The sequence below is a fragment of the Mirounga angustirostris genome, unplaced genomic scaffold (assembly GCF_029215605.1).
Source record: "Mirounga angustirostris isolate CCGP_5_RB_7025 unplaced genomic scaffold, mMirAng1.0.hap1 SCAF_4, whole genome shotgun sequence".
NCBI classification, from domain to species: Eukaryota; Metazoa; Chordata; class Mammalia; order Carnivora; family Phocidae; genus Mirounga; species Mirounga angustirostris.
The window spans coordinates 87,068,735-87,088,176 of record NW_026991712.1 but is presented as its reverse complement, the minus strand read 5'-3'; the positions used below and the strand labels follow the sequence as shown (position 1 = coordinate 87,088,176).

Genomic DNA, 19,442 nt, shown 5'->3' with positions numbered 1-19,442 from the left:
CCTTCCCATGTCTCAGGAGAGAGTTACTCACCAGTCTCGTTCCAGCCCTTTGGTAGCTCTTTCCTAGCCCTTAGGCTTTCCAGCTACAGTGACAGTGGGAGTAGAGAAATAAATCTCTTGTTTCTAAGACCTTTTCTGATCAGAGTGGGAAGGAAGAAGGAGAGAAGGATGCCGGACTCATGTTGGAGAGACTTAGCTGTCTGCTGATTGGAATGAGTCCTAATGGTTCATATTCTTTTTCAGAAGTGTTGAGGATTAGGACCCTGCTTGGAGCAGTGCTGATTTTTCCCCAGTCTCTGTCTTCAGGACAAGCCCCCAGATAGGCTTCTAGGCCTCTCTGAAGGTGGTAATTGATAGTTTTGCCCAAGTGTATCATCTGTACATGTTGGAGCTCAGCTGAAACATTTTTTATTTTTAAGATTTTATTTATTTATATATTGGAGAGAGAGAGAGAGATTGAGAGAATGAGTGGGAGGAGGGGCAGAGGGAGAACAGACATCCTGCAGAGCAGGGAGCCCAATGTGGGGCTCGATCCCTGGACCCTGGGATCATGACCTGAGCCAAAGGCAGACGCTTAACGGACTGAGCCACCCAGGTGCCCATCAGCTGAAACATTTTAAAGACCTGTGCACTCTCTCACCCAAATTCTTGAAATGCATGTTCACAGGACAAGTTCCTGCCCTGAATATGGCATTCATAGTGTCAAGGGACTGACAGGTGAGGGTTGGAGCTAGGAGTGGGCAGCTGGAAGGACTGTGTTAGCAGAGTTGAGATTTGGGGGACGGTGGTGGAGGGAAGTTGGAAATACTGTTCTCACACACACACCTCCCCTCCAGGCTCCCTACCTGATCTATGTGGAAGTCCTTGAATGTGAAAACTTCGACACCACCAACGTTCCTGCCCGGATACCCGAGAACCGAATTCGGAGCACACGGTCTGTGGAGAACCTGCCCGAATGCGGTATCACCCATGAGCAGCGGGCAGGCAGCTTCAGCACTGTGCCCAACTATGACAATGATGATGAGGCCTGGTCGGTGGATGACATAGGCGAGCTGCAGGTGGAGGTGAGGGAGCTCCCTGGAGGTGGTACTGGGGCCCAGCACTCGTTCTTCAGGAGCTTTCATTGTATTTGAGACAAGGCCACACACCCTGAGGCAGGCTGAGGCAGGTGCCCATGGGGATGAGGGTAAAAGCCCTGAACACCACTAGTCTGGACTGTTCAGGTGGAGCTCATTTTCCTGCAGAAGGAATTTAGGTTAAGTATAAGGATGAACTTCTAAGCCCAAGGGAGGGAAACTTAAAATATTTATTGAACATCTGCTATATAAAGTTGTCTTAGGGAAGTAGAGAATAATAAGTCATACATTCATTCCTTCAAGAAGTATTTATGGATAGCCTTGTTTGTGCCAGCCTAGAGTACTGTGGACTAGTGAACAAGATGGCCCCTGCCCACAAGGAGTTTATGACCTAAAAAGAGAGGGAACAAAACCAGTCAGCAGGTAGCTATAGTATGGTGAGATCCAGGTTGTGCTGCAGGGAGTGGGGCGTTAGGCAGCCCCTGAGGGTGGGGGTCGGACTTACTCCAGACTTGGGCCTGGGCACACCCCACATGATTTCCTAAGGAGGAAATATGTCAGCGGGGCCCTGAAGATGGGTCACTGGACTCACTGGACAGACCATTCCCAGCAGAGGGAATAGCAAATGTGCAGACTGGAGGACGAGACAGCTGGGCTCAGTTGAGAAACTGAAGGACGTTATGTGTGGCTGTGATGTGCTCTGTGGGTGTAAGTGGTGAAGAAGGAGGCTGGAGAGGTTGGCATGAGCCACATTGTGGGAAAGATCCTATCAACTGTGGAAAGAAACTTGGACTCTGTGCTGGGCTCGTGAAGAGCCAGAGCCGCATTTTATGTAGGACTGTGACACAACCAGATGTCACTTTGTGAAGACAGACTCTCTGTCCTTGAGCTTACAGTCCAATTAGGAGATTGGACCCAGACATTTAAGGGGAAAAAATCTGTTTATAGGATATACAACAAGGCAGTGTGCAGTAAGTGCTGAGTGGAGTTGGGGTCTGGTAGACTATTTTGTATTTGAGAGAGATGGGGAGATTAGACCGAATGGCTGAGACTGAAGAAATGGTCAGAGGGGCCTAGTTCTGGACCCTACGGGAGAATGCGGCTGCAGCCGGGGAGAACTCCTAGTAAAGGGCCAAAGTCCAGCCTTCTCTGGCAGTCGTGGCGGTGATGTGCAAACCTGATCACACTGGGGTCTTCTGGACAACTTGTTAAAAATGCAGGCTTCCAGATCCCATTCCCAGTAATTCTACTTCAGATCGATGGCGGGATATGGCAGTCTGCATTTTAGCAGCATTCCAGGTGATTCTGATGAGGTAGTTCGCACTTAGGGAAACATTGCTGTAAGGCCCTTGTGAGTGCCCAGGCGTTTGGGGTCCAAGTGGTGAGGGTGGCGTGGAAGCAGGGCAGGCTTTCTGGAACAGAGTCCAGAAGTGGGGGAGCGATCATGATGCAGAGGCGGCAAGCGTGTAGAGTGACTGGAGGAGCAGGTGACAGAAGTGAGGCCTGTGTTTGGCGCTTCTGACCTGTGGTCCCCTGCTCTCCCAGCTCCCTGAAGTGCACACCAACAGCTGTGACAACATCTCCCAGTTCTCTGTGGACAGCATAACCAGCCAGGAGAGCAAGGAGCCTGTGTTCATAGCAGCAGGGGACATCCGGTATGGCCAGACTACCCTGCCCCACGTTCTTCCTCCCTCTCAGGCACTGCCTGTCTCTGTCCTTTCCTGTCTGTCAGCCTCTCTTTCCCTCTTCTCTCTCCTTACTCCATCGTTGTCCTGAGGCCGCCAAACTTGAGGCAGTGAAGGTACAGGTTGAGAAATTACTGGGCTACCATGGAAGGAAGTTACATTTAAGAGCAGCATTTCTTGGAATGGGTCTGAGGACTACACGTGTCAAAACCAAGGGAGAGGGAGGAGAGCTTGCTGGAAATGCAGATGCTGGAGCCACACCTGATCTGAATCAGAGTCTCGGTCAAGAAATGGGGAGGGCCTGGTAACCTGCATTGCAACATGATTGCAGACCACCAGGTTAGCAAAACTCTCAGCCCAGGTTTCTATCTCTGTGTGCCCAGAATCAAGGAAAGAGTGCAGGAAATGCCGGCATAGACAGGGACATGAGACTCTGGGGTAACTCCTCCAAGCAAATGATATAGTTTCTTCCTGCTAGACGGCGGCTCTCGGAGCAGCTGGCTCACACCCCCACAGCCTTCAGACGAGACCCGGAAGACCCTTCTGCAGTTGCTCTCAAAGAGCCCTGGCAGGAGAAAGTAAGGTGAGTCGGATGGCTGTGGTCCCTGGGCCCCTCGCAAAGCTTGGAGGTGGCCTCAGGTACTCACCGTGGCATCTGTATTGTCCGCCAGTCTCCCAAACTATCAGGCTCCCAGGCATCCGAGTCCTTGCCTGTGGGAGTTTGGTTTGGACTTCAGGTGGAAGCGATGTCTGTCCTCTCCTGTCCTCAACCCTTTGACACCTTTTGCTTCTTTCTTCACAGGCGAATCAGAGAGGGCTCCCCCTATGGCCACCTCCCCAATTGGCGCCTCCTGTCGGTCATTGTCAAGTGTGGGGATGACCTTCGGCAGGAGCTCCTGGCCTTCCAGGTGTTGAAGCAACTGCAGGTAAGAGAGGGAGGGAGGAAGAAGGGGAACTCAGCCCAGCTGAGGTGAGCACACAGGTTGTTACGCAGGTGGTTCCACAGGGAGCTCTGCTGGGGACCAGCTTCCTGCCCAGGTCTAAACTGGATGCAGCTCCCTCGAAAGCTGGTGCTCCTTCCCCAGGGTACTTCCCCAGGAAGTACAGCCACAGGAACAGCTCCACGGCGACCCCTCGTGGCCAGTTCGTGACCTGCACCTGCTGTGATCTCTGAACTCGGGAGGCTGGATTTGTCCTTTAGTCTCCTAACTGGTCTGTGGCAGCTGGTTTGCAGTGTGCTGAGATGTCGATCCCCTGAACCTTTGGATTGGTCATCTGCAAGCAACTTTACCTGTTAATCCTATTCTTTCTATAAATATTGTCATTTTCTTAAGAGGCTTTCTCTGGACCTAAATCCTTTCCTGTCTTCTCCCCTGTTATTTGAATTTGGATTAATGGCTCACATTCTGTGTGTCTGTGAGGTGTCAGTGTGGTTTCCCATCCTCCCTGCCTTTTTGGGGCTTTCAACCTACACGCTGCCTTTTCTCATATACTTCCCTGTATCTTGTCGAGCCCTGGACTTCTTTCAGAACTCCCTGGTCCTCAGGGGGAATCAGTGGGTTTTACTCACTTGATGGCCTAGAATCCAAGGCCACAAAGATGGGAACTGTCCGAGGTTGGGCTCCGGGGGCAGGGGGTGGATTTTAGCCTCCTCCCCTGGTTTGGAAAGATGATAGTTGCATGCCCCTGTGTCTCCCCACAGTCCATTTGGGAGCAGGAGCGAGTGCCCCTGTGGATCAAGCCATACAAGATCCTTGTGATTTCTGCTGACAGTGGCATGATTGAACCAGTGGTCAACGCTGTGTCCATTCACCAGGTGAAGAAGCAGTCACAGCTCTCCTTGCTCGATTACTTCCTGCAGGAGCATGGCAGTTACACCACTGAGGCATTCCTCAGTGCGCAGCGCAATTTTGTACAAAGTTGTGCTGGCTATTGCTTGGTCTGCTACCTACTGCAAGTGAAGGACAGGTGGGTGAACTCCTTATCCTAACCTTGTCCCTTCTTGAGAGTTCTCACTCTTCATCACCTGCCGTGGCCTAGATGTAACAGTGGAATGAACAACACGTTTTAAGCAGAGACTTGTTCGTGTGCCATTAAGCAGGGAGGCAGACTGATTAGTGCCTGGGTACAGGGGCAAAGAAGTGGAAGACTTCTGGGAGGAGCAAGGGTTTGAGCGAGCAGGGTCTTCAGGAACAAAGGCGGTGAGGACCGAGAAAGCTGTGGGGGGAGGATGCTCCAGGTGAGGAGACAGCTCAGTGTGCTGCCTGGCAGGGTGGTGGGCGGTGGCTTCATAGGTAAGCTGAGGTCAGGTCAGAAGGGCTTTATTTTGCAGGCAGAGGAGTGACAAGATCCAGTCTGTGTTTAGTGACTGCCCCCAGGACGCAGAGAGTGAGGGTGGATGTAACTGGGTCTTCCATAAAGCAAGAGGTCCTAAGGCCTGGCCCGAGGGTAGCGGGGGCCACCAAGAGCAGAAAAGAGAAGATGGGTATGAGGAACGTGGTGGATGTACGGTTGCAACTCCCAGCGCTGAACTCTCCTTCTTGTTCCAACATGTGAATTTCAAAACTTTTAAGTATCTCTTGTGCTGAGAGCGGTCATTTCTTCCAATATCACATGGACCTTTGTGAGGTCCGGCTTCACGTATAGGCGAGTATGTCGGACAGATAATTACACCACCTGGGGTCTTGCTTTCTAAGACTGTCTCCAGACAGTGACTCAGGGTCAGCACCCAGAACGCTCCCATAAGTCGTGCCTTTCACTGGGCAGGGGGCAGTGCCCTGAAAAGGCTGAGATGTGATGGCCTCTGCTCCTTGGGTTCCCAGTGACATGGCAGCACATGAAGATCTAACTCACAGGGCTGCTTATCAGAAATCTAATATCTTTTAAGTGCTTGCCATTCTTATATGAAAACCCTGTCAGGCAGGCATCTCCTTGTGAGGGAAATAAGGGTCAGGGAGCTTTCAGGACCACTGCTTATTCTACCCTGACAGCCCTGTAAGTGAGCCCAGCAGAGGCTTTGCGTGTGCAGGCTGATGGGAAATGTAACTATTTGTAAGGAGTTTGGTTGCAAGCTTTAGACTGTCCCTGAAGCGGCAGGATTTTGAGCCCAGGGCCCAGGGAGCCTAGTGCTGAGCCCCAGATACTTGAGTAAGTGGGTGGCAGGGAGGCAGGGCCTAGTCAGGCCTCTGGGCTTTCCTGTAGAAAACTAGTATGTTTGGAAGACTTTAAAGTGGGGGAGGGGGCAGGCAGCTGATAAACCTTTTCTAATAACTCGAAAAAGGAATGGATGTGGTGAAGCCAGGAATGGAATCAGCCACTGGAAAGAAGTGGCAACAGTGAACGGGTCCCAGACTGGAATCAGGTGCATGAGATCTTCACTGCTTCAGAATGAGCCCCCGAACTAAGCAAGCGGACTCGAGCAGTTAGGAGATAAGCTGCCCCTCAATAGCCTGGGGGCCTTGTGCATGAAAGTCACTTTTCCTCTCCGGGCCTGTTTCCTCACCTGTAAAATGAGAGGTTGAACAAGGACATCTAGAACCTTTCTCGCTCCCAAGATTGTGTCTGTGCTGGTAAAATTGTAATGCTTTCCCCAAGGGGAAAGGACTGAGGTGGGACTGGTTCTCCCTTCATCCCCCTCTTTTGGCCAGTCTGACCAAACCTAGAGAAGGTGGCTTCAGACCCGGAGCTCTTAGCCTAACAAAGCCTCTATTGACACGGAGGGGGTCGGTTATGCTGAATGGGCCAGGCTCACATGCTTAGCATGTTAATTGTTCCTCCTGCTGGCCATTCATGTGGGAATCACAAAGACCTGGGATTTATCTCCCTCTAACTCTTCTTCCTGCAGCTAGCCAGCCCCTAGTAATTGCTTCCTGAGATTTTTTTACATAAGTGTCCTTACCGAATGGTTAAAACCTACTCCTCTGCTCCTGGGAGCCCCGACACGGTATTTAACATTTAAACTCCCCTCAGCCCGCTCTCTTGTGGTGGGGCTCTGCTCTGCAGTGGGCTGACAGGAATTACCAACAAAACTCAGGTAAGTAGGTTCTGACTGGAGGCCTCCCACTGCGCCAAGGGCTTGGCCTCTAAGACAGTTGGCTGGAGCTACAGAGACCTTTCCTTGATTCCAGCTTCTTTACTCAGTTGGGATCAGTTTGGGTGCTAGAAGAATGATTTTTGGAAAATGGGGATATTCTTAAACTTTTTAAGTTGTTGATAATAGCAATTTCAGAAAAAAATCATGATGGCAATTTCGAACCCCAGAGCCTTTGACAGCAGTTTACTTTTCTGATTTCCCTTCTTTCCTCTGATTAGCTTTAGGTCGTAAGAGGTTGGGCCCAGAGTTCTAGGCAGCAACAAACTTGGCAGGAGGCTCCCCTAACCTGGTATCACATGGCCAGGGTGTTGCAGCTTGAGGCTCCTGCCTCAGTCAGACTTACGACTGCCTCTTTCTCTCCTCTGCCCCTCCTCAGACACAATGGAAACATCCTTTTGGATGCAGAAGGCCACATCATCCACATCGACTTTGGCTTCATCCTGTCCAGCTCACCCCGAAACCTGGGCTTTGAGACGTCAGCCTTTAAGCTGACCACAGAGTTTGTGGACGTGAGTCAGGAAGGAGAGGTGCCTCACTGTGTTCTTTCTGTCATGGGAGAGGGAGCTGTGGGCTCCCCCCAAATTAGGGACCAACAGAACAGAAATGGCAGCGAGTCAGGGTGAGGCTAGATGTCCTGGGAGGCTTCCTGCCCGATAAGAGAGCGGGGAAGTCACGGAGTTTGGCATGCTTGCCCTGATGGAGGAAGTCCTGGCTGGCTTGTGAGCCCCCGTGCACACACAAGTCTCCCTTCACAGGTGATGGGGGGCCTGGATGGCGACATGTTCAACTACTACAAGATGTTGATGCTGCAGGGACTGATCGCTGCTCGGAAGCACATGGATAAAGTGGTGCAGATCGTGGAGATCATGCAGCAAGGTGGGCTGGGAAGAGGCCGTGTGTTTGGGGACAGGGCAGTGCCCATAGTGCTTCAGGGGTCCACTTAATGTTGGGGCCCCGGGGCATAGAACTTCCAAAAAGTGGATTCCACCTCAAGACTGGGGGCACGGTTTCCCAGAGGGTGCCATTTGTCCTTTGGGACATTGTTTCTGATGGAGCTGGGTCCCAGGGATGGGAGGGGGTGGGGGGTACAGACTGCAGAAACTACCCCTTAGGCATCCTCAGGGAGAGAAGAGCCGCATCTCCAGCCTCCTGGTCCCTCCCCGTCTCCCCATCCCTTGGCCCCCTGATTTTTTGTTTCCTTCCATCCCTCTGGCTCTGCTCTTTGCCAGCCCAGGTGTTTCCGGTCACCATTTTCCTCCCTGTTGGCCCTTGACCACTGACTGCCCTGTCCCCAGGCCCCTTCCCTGTCCCAACACTCGCTTCTCGCGGTGAGCGGAAAGTATTTCCTCTCTGCTCTTCTTGATCTACCCTCCCTGAGCCATTCCCTCATTGCCTTGCCACCTGGAGTCTCTCCTCTGCCAGCTCTTCTGGGCCCTAGTCTCCATCCCCCTCCTCAAGGCTGCCGCATACGCTTGGGCTGAGCTGCCAGTCTCCTCCTCCTTCCCATCCCTGCCCCCACCCCACAGGTTGTCGCCGTTGCTCGGGAGCATCCCCGTCTGGCCCCGTGATGACGGTGGCCCAGGTCATCTGTGAGTGTCAGACGTAGCATAGGCAGAGGCCTGCGACCAGATAAGTGCCCAGCTCAGGGCCCATTCCCCAGACCCTCTTCCCAGCCTTCCTCTGGGTCCTGAGACTGCTCCCTCCGCCTGTACTGGGGGCGATGTGGTGCCGGCCATCTCCCCCTCTACCCTCACACCCTCATCTAGAGGGGCTTAAGAGTGTGGGATGAAGACGGGCTCAAGACAGGGTCCCCCCAACGCCCCCATCTCTTCCCAGGCAGAACTGCATCCACAGTCAGGGAGCTCTCTGATATGGGAGGGAAGGGGCGCTTCAGCTACCCCTGGCTCTGTATTTCCTGCTGTAGCTGTTACCACTGCCCCCCCCTTGCCATCCGTGACCCTGTGCCCTCACCGCTTTCCCCAGGTTCTCAGCTTCCTTGCTTCCATGGCTCCAGCACCATCCGCAACCTCAAAGAGCGGTTCCACATGAGCATGACTGAGGAGCAGCTCCAGCTGCTGGTGGAGCAGATGGTGGACGGCAGCATGCGGTCTATCACCACCAAACTCTATGACGGCTTCCAGTACCTCACCAATGGCATCATGTGACACCCTCCTTCTCAGGCCCCGGAGTGGTGGGGAATTCAGAGGACTCTCCCTGGGAGAGCCCTTGTCTGAGAAACCCCAAACCAGGAAACCCCACCCACGGGAAATGGAAGGCAAGAAATACAGAGGATCATGTGGTAACTGTAGAGCTTGCTGGGGGTGGGAGAGCCAGCTGTGGGGCCCAGACTTGCCGGGGCTTCCCTGCCCCTAGTGGTGTCATTGTTACCATCTGACAGACTGCAGGACTCGCAGCCCTCCAGAGAACAGAGGTGATAGACGTGAGGGGCGCTGGGGCCTTTCTTCTCACCAGGGTCCAAGAAGTTCTTTCCACAGGCCATCCTTACTCTGTTCTGGGTCCTGAGGGGGGGTGGGGGGGGAGTAGGTTCTTGGTACTTAGGACTTGATCCTGTGGTTGGCCTTTGGCCGTGCTGCTGCCCAACTCTGTCCCCTCCCAGCGACTGGCCCAGGCCGAGTTCCCCTTGCTGGGTGGACTCTGGCATAGGGTCCCCATCCCAGGGGTGGGGAGGGGAAGGGTCACGACCCCTCCTGTGGATGCGGGTATCAGCCTAGTCACAGGGAATTCCTTGGCCTGATCCCTTCCCCACACCCAGGGAAATAGCGCTCAACTTTTTATTTTTAATTTTTGTTTGAAATAAAGTCCTTAGTTAGCCATCTGTGTCATTTCTGGATTGTAATTTTTTTTTTCCAGGGGTTGGGGCGGGGGGGTAGTTGAGTATGAGCAGACGCGTGTCCTGGATGCCAAAGGCACCACAAAGAACTGAGTGGAGGAAGACTGTTCTTTCCCTGCCTGTCTTGGTCAGTGTGTCCTTGTCCTGGGAAAGGCCTCCCCAGCTTTGACTCTCTCCCCCTCCCTGCCAAGTCCACAATGTCCAGGTCACATAAAAAGAGGAGCGTGAATGGGGATTAAACCACGAGCAGTTTTAATGGTCTGGTTTTCTCCCTCCTATTTCCCCACTGTTAGTATTATTATTACTACAAGAATAAAGGATTCCTGAGAGCCTGTCCCCTCCTCTCCCTTGGGCCCCCCTTGACAGGACTCGTCCCTACCAACCCCCCTGGATTTCTGGGTAAAAAAAAAAAGTGAAAGGCACTGCAGGGGTGGGGGTGGGGCTCAAGTGCCAGGGAGTCTGAGGGGTGGTGCAGGGGCAGGGCCAGGCCCTTGAGGGTTGAGAAGCTTCCTGAGGGCCCCAGCGGGGGGGGGGGGGGGGGGGGGCCTTCCCTGAGCCCCACTAACAGGCCTAGGAAAGTCCCTCCTCCCACCCCAACCCACTCTGGGTCTGCAGCAGGAGGATAATTAGTGTTGGGCTCAGAAAGGAGGAATGGAGGGCCCACTCTACTAGGACCCAAGGGCCAGACCCAAAGGGGGGACTGCAAATCACTATATCCTCAAAAGCCTGTTGTGTTTGGGGGCTGGGGGAGAGGAGCTGAACAAAACGTGAATTAGAATGAAATCCCTAGCCCAGGGACAAGACAGCAGCAGTGACCCAGGCTCCCGCCGAAGAGGGAGGGGAGGCCGGTCAGTCCAGGCCCGGGCCTAGTTGTCCCCACTGCCCCCTTGCCGAGCCCTGATGAACGCCATGCCATGTGTGCGGAAATGGGTCTTGAGGTTGAGCGGGCTGTCACAGCTCTTGCCACAGACCTTACAGGTCAGCGGGCCTCCAGAAGCCGACAAGGGAGACTCTCCGCCCTCTGGGTCAGACCTCAGTGGAGGAGGGGCCTCTTCTTCCCCATCACCCAGGCCCAGGGCACTGGCGCTCCCCGCACCCCGTTTCTTCTTGTGGCTGATGAAGCGGTGCCTGCTCAGAGAGCCAGGGGAGGCGAAGCACAGACCACAGTCGAGGCACTGCTGGGCACCGCCATCCACCCTCAAGCCCACCATGAGGCTCTGCTCCACCGAGCCGCTGCTCCGGTAGCGCAGGGGGCCGTGGCCTCCCGAGCCGGGCCCGCCCCTGGGGGACTTGGCTGGAGGTGTTGTGCTGTCAGGCTCCTCACTGCAAGAGTCAGAGGACTGGCGGCGCTTCCGTCCCGGCCCCTGGCGAAGCGAGGGAAGAAATTAGGCCTCCCTATCACCCCACACCGACCCTGCCACCCCCGCCTAGCTTCCTGAGGCCAGGGCCTAGAACCCTGCAGTTCCCCAGTCCCACCGCCCTGAAACAGCAGGCTGGGCCTCTGCCTACCTGGGCTCTGGCTCCGGGGCCCCGAGCCAGGGTGCCCCCCCGGCCGGGGGACTGGGCCCCAAGCGGCAAGCCATGCCGGACCTGGACGTGTTTCTCCAGGATCAGGCGGCTGCTGAAGGTGCGTTTTCCCTCTGTGCAATACCTGCAGGGGAAGAGTGGGTCACGTGGGTGCCAGGAGACTAGCCCAAACACCAAGGCCTGTGGCTTGGGGGGGGGGGTGGGCGTTCCCAGAGCAGAGGGAGGTCTCAACCTTTGGTCCATTCTCGAGTCATGGTTGGAAGGTACTTAGTGGGACTCGGGGCATGGGGTGGGCAGGTCACTTGCTGCTCAGAGAGAGTAAGGGGCTGGGGGGGGGGGGGGAGTGTTGCGGATGAGGCGGCAAGGGTTACCTGCATGGGTAAACTCGCTTGATACCCTCGTGATTGACCCTGACGTGGCGCCTCAGGCTGGGGGCGGAACAGAAGGAGCGCTCACACAGGCGACAGGGAAACTTTTTCACTGACTGGGAGAGCAGAGGGTAGGGAACCTCAGAGCCAGGCTCTAAGACCCCCTCCGCACAGCCGCACAGCCCAGTCCCAGGGCAGGGCCCACTCACCTTGCCGTGCTCCTTCTTCATGTGAGCCACATACTCGTCTCGCTCAGGAAACCAGGAGTGACAAAGGCCACAGGTCCAGCCTCCAGGGCCCCCACCCCCACCCTTGATGCCTTTGTTCCCTAGTTCCCGTCGGGGCCGTTTGGTTGGGCGAGGGGGCTCAGGAGAGCTGGGCAGTTCTTCTTCTTCTGAGGATGAAGATGAGTCCTCAGTAGGGGCAGCTGCTCCTCCCCGAGCCACAGCCAAGTCCTCGGGCTCAGCCTTGGGGGTCATAAGGGCACCCGCAGCCCCTTTCCCAGCAGTCTCCTCCCCCGGGCGCCCGGACTGATGGGTGTTCTGTGACAGGGAGACAAGGGGGTGGCCACCGTGGGGGAGGGCCTGGCTTTGCCAGAGGCCTCGTTGCTCCCCCACGCCCACTTCCTGAGGGTTAGGTTACCCTAGCCCCAGGTCACCACAGCCAAGCGCCCCGCCCCTGTCCCTCAACTCCTCTACCTTAAGATGTTCCAGCATGGTCCTTTTCTGAGCAAAAAGCAGAGGACAAGATGGGCACTTAAAGACGCTGACACGCTGGGGCAGCAGGTGCTGGTCGAAGTGTGAGGAGAGGAGGGGTTTGTGAGTGAAGACCGTGTCACACATGGCGCACTTGTAGATCATCCTGTGTGGGCGGAGAGGACAGTGCAGACACCGTGCCCATCGGGGCCCCAATCCCGCTCCGGCCCACCCCGCTCCCTGCCAGGTCTCACTTGGCCTGCTGCGTGTGGAAGCTGGGGTGCTGGGTGTACAGGTGGGCATGGGCGCTGGGCGCGGACTTGAAGGCCATGGGGCAGATGGGGCACTTGTGGAAAACCTCGCAGTGCGACGTCTGGATGTGGGACTTGATGGAGTTCACGCCCCCGAACACCACTGCACAGCTGGGGCACCTAGGCAGCAGGGGGCGCGGAGGTGAGGCAGGCAGTCTCCAGCCCGTGCCCCAGCCCGGTCACCCCTGGGAACTGCTGGACTCGGAGGTCCACGGCGGCCGCAGTGGAGCAAGAGCAAGGTGGGGAGAGGAGGCCCGCGGAGGCCGAAGCGGGGCAGACAGACAGACCTCGGCCTGAGGGGTTCAGCACGAGAGATGGGGCACTCCCTGACAGGCCAGCTAAAAGGCTGGTGCTGGGACACAGGAGGCCGTAAAGTGCCGGCGGGGCCTGGGGGGCAGTGGCCAGACTGTGGGTAGGAGAGGCAGGAGGCACCTGTAGCCCACACGGCGAGACAGATGTAGACAGGCCTCCCGAAGATGGGTCTGAAAATTGGCTTGCAGGAAGTTGCCCCCACACTCCGGGCAGACATGGGGAGGCCGGTTCTTATGCATGCGCTGGTGGGCACTGAAGCTGCAGCGATTGGGGAGCATCATGGGGCAGGTTGGGCACACCTGTCGAGGGGGCGGAAAGAAGGGAAGTCGGTGAGGAGTGGCCTGTCCCCCATGACTTCTGACCGAGCCCCCACCACCTTCCCAGATCCTACTCTCATGGCGGCGGCCTCTACCCCCGGGAAGCGCCGCGAAAGGGAACTCACAGTGCTGCTGGCCCCGGGAGCAGGGGGCCCGAGCTGCTGGAAGTGGGCAGCCATGCCAGCCTTGTCCCGGCACTGCTCCTTGCACTCCAGGCAGCGAAAGCACGTGTAGGCCGAGGTGGCAGGGGCAGCAGGCGGCTCAGACGAGAGCGGCAGCACGGGGGCCTCAGCGGCAACGGCGGCAATGGCGGCGGTGATGGCCCCGTCACCCTTGCCCAAGGCAGGCAAGGCTGGAGGTCCGAGGGCGGGCGGGACAGCCAGCAGGGGCGTGATGTCCGGCTGCCCCACCATCTGGTCCAGGGCGACGGGCCTCATGACCAGGTGTGAGCACTGCATGACGAGCCCTTTGTCCTTGTGCTCTCGGGCGTGCAGCAGCAGGCTGCACTTGTTGAAAAAGACCAGGCGGCGCGCGCAGTGGTTGCAGGTGACCTCGATGCGCATGCTCCGGCGGTCATAGTGCCGCGCCAGGCTCTTCTCCAGCGAGAAGGCGTCCCCACACTCGAGGCAGCGGTAGCCTGTCGGAGGCAGGGCCAGCCCGGCCTCGGCCGGTGGGCTCAGGTTGGGCCGGTAGGCAGGCAGCAGGTTCTTGCTGTTGAGGATCTTGTTGAAGGCCTCCACCAGGCTGGACTGGGTCCGCGAGATCACCGTGCCACCCCCTGCACCTGGCCCGGTGGCCGCCTTGGAAGGCTGCACCATCACCACCGAGGCACCGTTCACCTTCTGCCCCCCGGTCCCCAGCCCTGCCCGCCCCTCCACCTTGGGCAGGGCTTGGGGCACCAGCCCTAGCACATTCTTAGCCAGCGTCTTAGGGCTGGTGGCAGCGCCCCCAGGCAGAACGACAGCTTTGCGGGCCACACTGGCCGCCATCAGCATGGCGGTGCTTGCGTTCTGGATGGTGGCCACGGGCAGCACGGTGCCCTTTAGCCTTGTGCCGTCACCCAGCTGGACGCTCACCACCTTTGGACCCTCAGGGGTCGAGGTTGCAGGGGACAGCTTCAGGAGGCCAGCCTCAGCCAGGAGGGTCCCCTCAGCCAAAGGGGCAGGAGGATCAGGGTCTGAGGGGACCCGGGTTACCGTCCTTGTGATATTCCCGCAGGATGTTTTAATGGTCTTGATCCGCACCTTGAGAGGCCTTGAGGAGCTGGAAGAGGCAGGGGAGTCATTGCTGTCCTCATCTGCAGCCTCGGCTCCACTAGAGGGACTCTGGGGACTTTCGGGGGAAGGCTTATCCACCGGCCCCTCCTCCTCTTCTTCCTTCAGGGGCTGACAGCGGGGCACTTTGGGGGAGGCAGCAGGGCTCTGATGCCCGGGAGACTGCTTGAAGAAGGGCAACCCAGCAACCCCGGGAGGCGAGGCACTGGCAGAAACGCCCGTGGCCTCGGGGCTCGAGCCAGAGCCTAGCCCGGCTAGGCCCTGAGGATGAAGGGGGCTGCAGCTGTCTTGCTTCATGGTCCCCAGCGGTGGGGGAGAACCAGGTGGCAGCAAGGCTGGGCCATTCTCCCGGGACAGCTCAAAGGGAGAGGGGAAAGGAGGTGGGGTCATGGCCCCTTCCCGAGGCGGGGAAGGTGCAGAGGGAGGGAGGGGATCAGGGTGCTCCCCTGGCTCAGGCCCAAAATGAGCAAAGAGGTCCAAAGGAGCTTTGCCTTCCATGGCTTTTTCTTTCCAGGTACCCCCACTGGGAGGAGCTGGAGAGTGGGGTGTACCTGGAAGGGATGACTCAGGGCCCCCAAAACCATTCTGCATCAGACGAGGCCCCACAGGCCCTTCCTTAGTCACCCCCCCAGCCCGGGCCCCTTCCCCTCCTGAACTCCCAGCCGGGGACTCAGGCTGCTCAGGACACACAGTGTTCTTGACAATGACGCTGACTGCTGAGATGTCTGGCAGCGGCAGGCCATGATCAGAGGCCTGGGCTGGAACCTCGGGGCCATCCCTGGAAGCTGCTGCCGTTGCTTCTCCAGAGTCACCTCCTACACTGGGTTCTGGCTTTCCTGAGCCACCAGACCCTTCGTTTTCTTCTGGCCCAGAGTGGATGGCTTCATTTGCGTCAATATCGGGAATGTCAAATGCAGCAAGGAGGTCATCAAAATCAGGGGTCTTCATGTCCCCCATGGCAGCAGGTCCCAGACCTGATGAAAACAGAAAAAAAGAGCAAGAAACTTAGCCTTCAGGAGGCAGGAACCCTGGCCCACCTCCCTTGGGATCTCCATATTTATCCTCTCGGGACCATGCACAGTCTGACTCGGGGACACTTTTACCACAGCGCAAATCCTAGAGCTGGTGGAGGTACCTGGTTTGCCAAACCCTAAAACTGAAAGGTAGGTTATGTGCACATTCCAGGGAAGACACCAAGATCGAGAGAAAGCAGAAGAAAAGGAACTTTTCAGAAATACAGCTGAGAGACAAGGATAACAGAGACAGAGGGAGTTCAGTGAAGATCTTGGTTGAAACCACCTCGGCCCCTCCTGTGCCCAGCAAAAAACCCATCAATTAATCAATACCACTATTAAGGAGGAAGATGTACAGGACGCTCTGGGTCTAAGGGCTCATTCATGGCAGCATGGGATCCATTCATAATTCTTCATGGATCTTCTGGGGGTCCACAGAGATCTGAAAGGCCATGTGTACAAAGGGACAGTGACTTAAGCCAAGATGAAGAAATGATTCTAGTTCCAGCTTTATCAATGGCCTGATGTCCACTACCTTACTTTTGAAAGGGGAGGCAAGTAACCCATACATCACAGGGTGATTCTGAGCACAATATGAATCATAACCCTGAGAATCAGAACCCAGAATAGGATTTATTATTACAGCTGGGACAAAAAAGGACATGTCAGGTCAAGGAGGAACTGGGAAGGAGAAAGCACTGGGAATCTGGGGCTGGGGTCAGAGACAAGAGTCAGGGGTCAAGTCTAGGGACTTGGGGAGACCACTGGCACCTGGACATCTAGCTTGGTTAACAAGGAGAAGTGGACTCAAGGAAATCACCCAAGAGACCAAGATGGACAGAATAAGACACAGGAACAGAAAGAGACAAAGACAAAAGACAGGGGAAAACCGTGACGGCAGCCTGGTCACAAGGGCCCCAGCCTAGGCCTCTCCTGTCACAAACACCTGCCGCTAGCTCACCTACCTTCCCCAGAGTGCCTCTGCCCTCCCGGGGCCAGCCCCTCCTCTCTCCCTCCCTCCCCATCTTGCTCTCTCAGGGCCAAACTCCAGGGTAACATCCAGCACGACCGCCATATAGGGGAAAAGCCAAGCCCCCTTACCCCTGTCATTCCTGCTCTGAGCTCCTAATTCACACTCCTCACTCTTTTCATTTTCCCTTGGCAACACCAGTCCAGGAAGTCTTGCCCAACCCCAACCTGGCCCAGTGAGTGTGCATGTGCACGCACGCGTGCGCACACACACACACACACAAAATCCCACAAGACGCATGTGGCACTAAACCAACATGGCCAGCCTGAAGCTTGGGGGGGACCCGGATCTCTTCCTCACCAGTTTCTCCCCACAAGTGTTTCTAGATCTAGGAAGAAGAAACTGAAAAAGTCTCTGTCACTACACATTCTCTGCCCAGGATGCAAGCCATTTCTCAGGGCCAATTCCCTCACCTCCTACCAGCCTTTAGACTGAAACTGGAGATGGTCCCAGCAGGTGGTAGCTGGCAATGGTGGGACCAAGGTAGGGTGGAGGAAGAGGGGACCAACAAGAGGAAGAAAAGGAAGTTTCCCCTCACCACCACCCCCTACTTAATTCTGCAGTCTCTGGATTTAAACAAAGCCCTCCACCCTTTGCCTCTGCCCTGATGGAGAGCTAGGGCCCTCCCTCCTCTGCCTGCTTCTCTCCCCACCAGGAGAAACCCGAGCTACCTTCCACACCGGCCCTCAGAAAAGTGTGCCGGTGGAGCACAGATCAGTGGCGACTAGGAGAAAACATCTGCCCACTCGCCCTCCCCAAGCAACTCCCCCTTTGGCGTCCAAGTGACTTAGAGGTCATGCGATAGCCAGGAGCCGACGGTCCACCAAGCAGCGGGAGCTCAAGGCCAAAGAGGCTTCCCCCACCCCACGGCCGAGGCCTTTCTGCGGCTGCTGTGCCCGGACTCTTGGGCTCCGGCCCTCCCCCCTTTCCCTCTTGTTCTTCCCCAAAAGCCAAAGGAAGGGGCTGAACAGGAAGAGGGTGAACTGGCCTGGGTCGGCAGGGGGTTCCACTGCTCTTTGCCTGGCCCGGGGCCTGCAGAGCAGGGCGAGGGGCCGGCGGCCGGAGGCGATTAGGCTGCCGCCAAGCTGGGCAGCGGGCGGAATTAAGTCCCTGCCATCTGCCGAGGGCCGGCGCCGCGAGCATGTCCGGGGTTGCAGGGAGGGGGCGGGGTGTACAGAGGAGAAGCCACCGGGGAAACTGAGGCGCACCGCCCTTCTCTCGCTCCCACCGTGAGAAGGGAAGGACCGGCCCCGGCCAGGCCAGGCCCTTGGGGAGCTGCCGCGCAGCACCTCCCGGCCCAGGACTTCACCGGAGTCGGGGAGGCGCGTGGAAAGAGAGGAGTCGGGAGGGGACGGTCTTTGCGTGACTCGCAGCTCTCCGGCCGGGGTCCGTCCCAACTCCCACCTCCTCCCCTCCCGGCCCGGCGCGGCACAGCCTCCTCCTCCCGCAGACTCCCGCGGCTCCCTCGAGACTGAGGAGTGATCCGAAGGCGCGCGGCGGCCCGGGGCACGAGCCTGAGTCCGGCCCGGGCCCGGACGCTGACCCGCGCCCAGTCGGGGTGCAGGCTCCGCTCCGGCCTGGCCCAGCTCCCCCGCCCCCGCCCCCGAACACGGACACCATTTTAGGTCGCGACATCCCGCAGCCACCAGTCACCGGGCCGTGCTTCGGACGCCTCTTGGGCTCGGGGCGCCAGGACTTGGGGACCCCTACCCTCCCTCCACGTTTACCCGGCTAGGGGCTGTGCTTTCAACAGGCTGGGAGTTTCGCCCATCAGCCTCAAGGGATGGAGGCGGCGGCGGGGCCTTCCTAGAAGCCGCCCCAGGGGGGCGGCGCGGAGAAGGGGGTAGTTGACCAAGTGGGGGAGGGGCGGGGGTATTTACCCGCCCCCCCAGGGGGCGGGGCCAAGGGCGGGTATTACCCCAGGCATGCTTACTTGTTCCGCTCCAAGTGCGGGCCGAGACCCGGCGGTCTCTACCCTGCTCCCACCGCCACCGCCACCGCCGCCGCCCTCCCCGAGGCCGCCGCTACTTCCTGCTTCTCTCCCGTTCAGCCTCCCCCTCCTTCAGCTCCCTCCGCGTTCCAGGTCTGGGCTGCCCGCTTCCGCACTCGCCATTGGCCAACACCCCCGTCGTTCAGCACTGCGCCCCTCCCAGGCCCGCACTGGGTTGGCCCTAAGTACTGCCGCTCGGAACTAGCCCCTCACAGTCCTCCCAGCCTCATTGGGCAAGGAGCCTAGGCCTTCTGAAAATGCCTCTCCCCATTGGTTGCGCCGGGCCCACCTGCCCCATCTGGGCATCTCAAAAATGACTGGCTTCCGCTACTGTCGCTTAGAAAAAAGCCAATCTGATCCCCTGCTTTCCCTCTGGAGGCGGTGACTGTCCCAGGTGCGTCTCCGCCCCCTCACTCCCTATTGGCCGCAATCTTTGAAGCCCGCAGTTCACTTATGCAAATTAAAAGAACTCTCAGCTTCTATTTGGTGGGCACTTTGAGGAGAACCTCGTCGACTCTGAGAGAAGCCCGGATGCGTAGATCCTTTTGCTTTGTTTTCTCAAACTAAACCCCAGTGTCAGTCATGCTGTGCAGAAGTCACAAAATGGGACGTTACCCAAAACATTACGTCATCTGGTTGACCAGTTCCTTGCCGTTTTCCCACTGTCTAAATCGTCATATAGTCTGGACGGATGGGGTTCTCACGCGGGCCAGCTCCTGGGCGATGGCGTCACCCGTACCTTCTCCCTCTGCAGGAGGGCGTGCAGTAGGGGCGGGATTAGGAGTGTGGAAGGAACCGGCACCTGGAGCCCGGGACAGCCCTGCAGACCGGAAGTGGAGGAGAGATGACGTTAGAGTGCTGGCGTGGCCTGGGCCATTTCCAAAGGGATCTTAAAGCGGT

At 57.3% G+C, this 19,442-nt stretch overlaps 2 protein-coding genes across 12 annotated transcripts in view; one reads left to right on the top strand and one right to left on the bottom strand.

Moving 5' to 3' along the window:
* PI4KB (phosphatidylinositol 4-kinase beta) overlaps window positions 1-9,692 on the top strand; it is a 25,901-nt gene extending 16,209 nt beyond the window's left edge. For 4 of the 6 annotated variants that reach the window (XM_045896652.3, XM_045896651.3, XM_045896649.3 and 1 more), the window contains 8 exons: window positions 837-1,064; window positions 2,622-2,731; window positions 3,240-3,344; window positions 3,564-3,687; window positions 4,464-4,729; window positions 7,231-7,363; window positions 7,610-7,730; window positions 8,838-9,692. In XM_045896652.3, the coding sequence (XP_045752608.1) occupies window positions 837-1,064; window positions 2,622-2,731; window positions 3,240-3,344; window positions 3,564-3,687; window positions 4,464-4,729; window positions 7,231-7,363; window positions 7,610-7,730; window positions 8,838-9,019 (1,269 nt within the window). In that variant the 3' untranslated portion in view covers window positions 9,020-9,692. Of the gene's footprint in view, window positions 1-836; window positions 1,065-2,621; window positions 2,732-3,239; window positions 3,345-3,563; window positions 3,688-4,463; window positions 4,730-7,230; window positions 7,364-7,609; window positions 7,731-8,380; window positions 8,444-8,837 lie in introns of all 6 variants that reach the window. The other 2 variants (XM_045896653.3, XM_045896654.3) reach the window with 1 other exon arrangement.
* On the bottom strand, window positions 9,644-19,442 carry ZNF687 (zinc finger protein 687). Of its 6 annotated transcripts, none has more exons than XM_064588523.1 (10): window positions 18,486-18,637; window positions 15,856-15,964; window positions 13,361-15,483; window positions 13,039-13,217; window positions 12,550-12,726; window positions 12,299-12,461; window positions 11,810-12,142; window positions 11,604-11,716; window positions 11,215-11,356; window positions 9,644-11,069 (listed from the first exon to the last, which is right to left on the bottom strand). In XM_064588523.1, exons 3-10 carry the CDS (start codon window positions 15,464-15,466, stop codon window positions 10,572-10,574), a joined length of 3,711 nt encoding a protein of 1,236 aa, XP_064444593.1. In that variant the 5' UTR covers window positions 15,467-15,483; window positions 15,856-15,964; window positions 18,486-18,637; the 3' UTR covers window positions 9,644-10,571. The 6 variants fall into 6 exon arrangements, with proteins under 6 accessions (XP_064444593.1, XP_064444594.1, XP_054368599.1 ...); XM_064588524.1 differs by lacking the exon at window positions 18,486-18,637 and adding an exon at window positions 18,280-18,376; XM_054512624.2 differs by lacking the exons at window positions 15,856-15,964; window positions 18,486-18,637 and adding an exon at window positions 19,282-19,442.

Excerpts from the sequence above, each read along its gene's own strand:
- ZNF687 (XM_054512624.2), bottom strand. The coding sequence starts at position 15,466 with ATGGGGGACATGAAGACCCCTGATTTTGATGACCTCCTTGCTGCATTT. Across the intron at positions 12,462-12,549 it reads TTCCACACGCAGCAGGCCAA|GATGATCTACAAGTGCGCCA; the intron begins GTGAGACCTGGC and ends CCGCCCACACAG. Across the intron at positions 12,143-12,298 it reads CCATGCTGGAACATCTTAAG|AACACCCATCAGTCCGGGCG; the intron begins GTAGAGGAGTTG and ends TCCCTGTCACAG.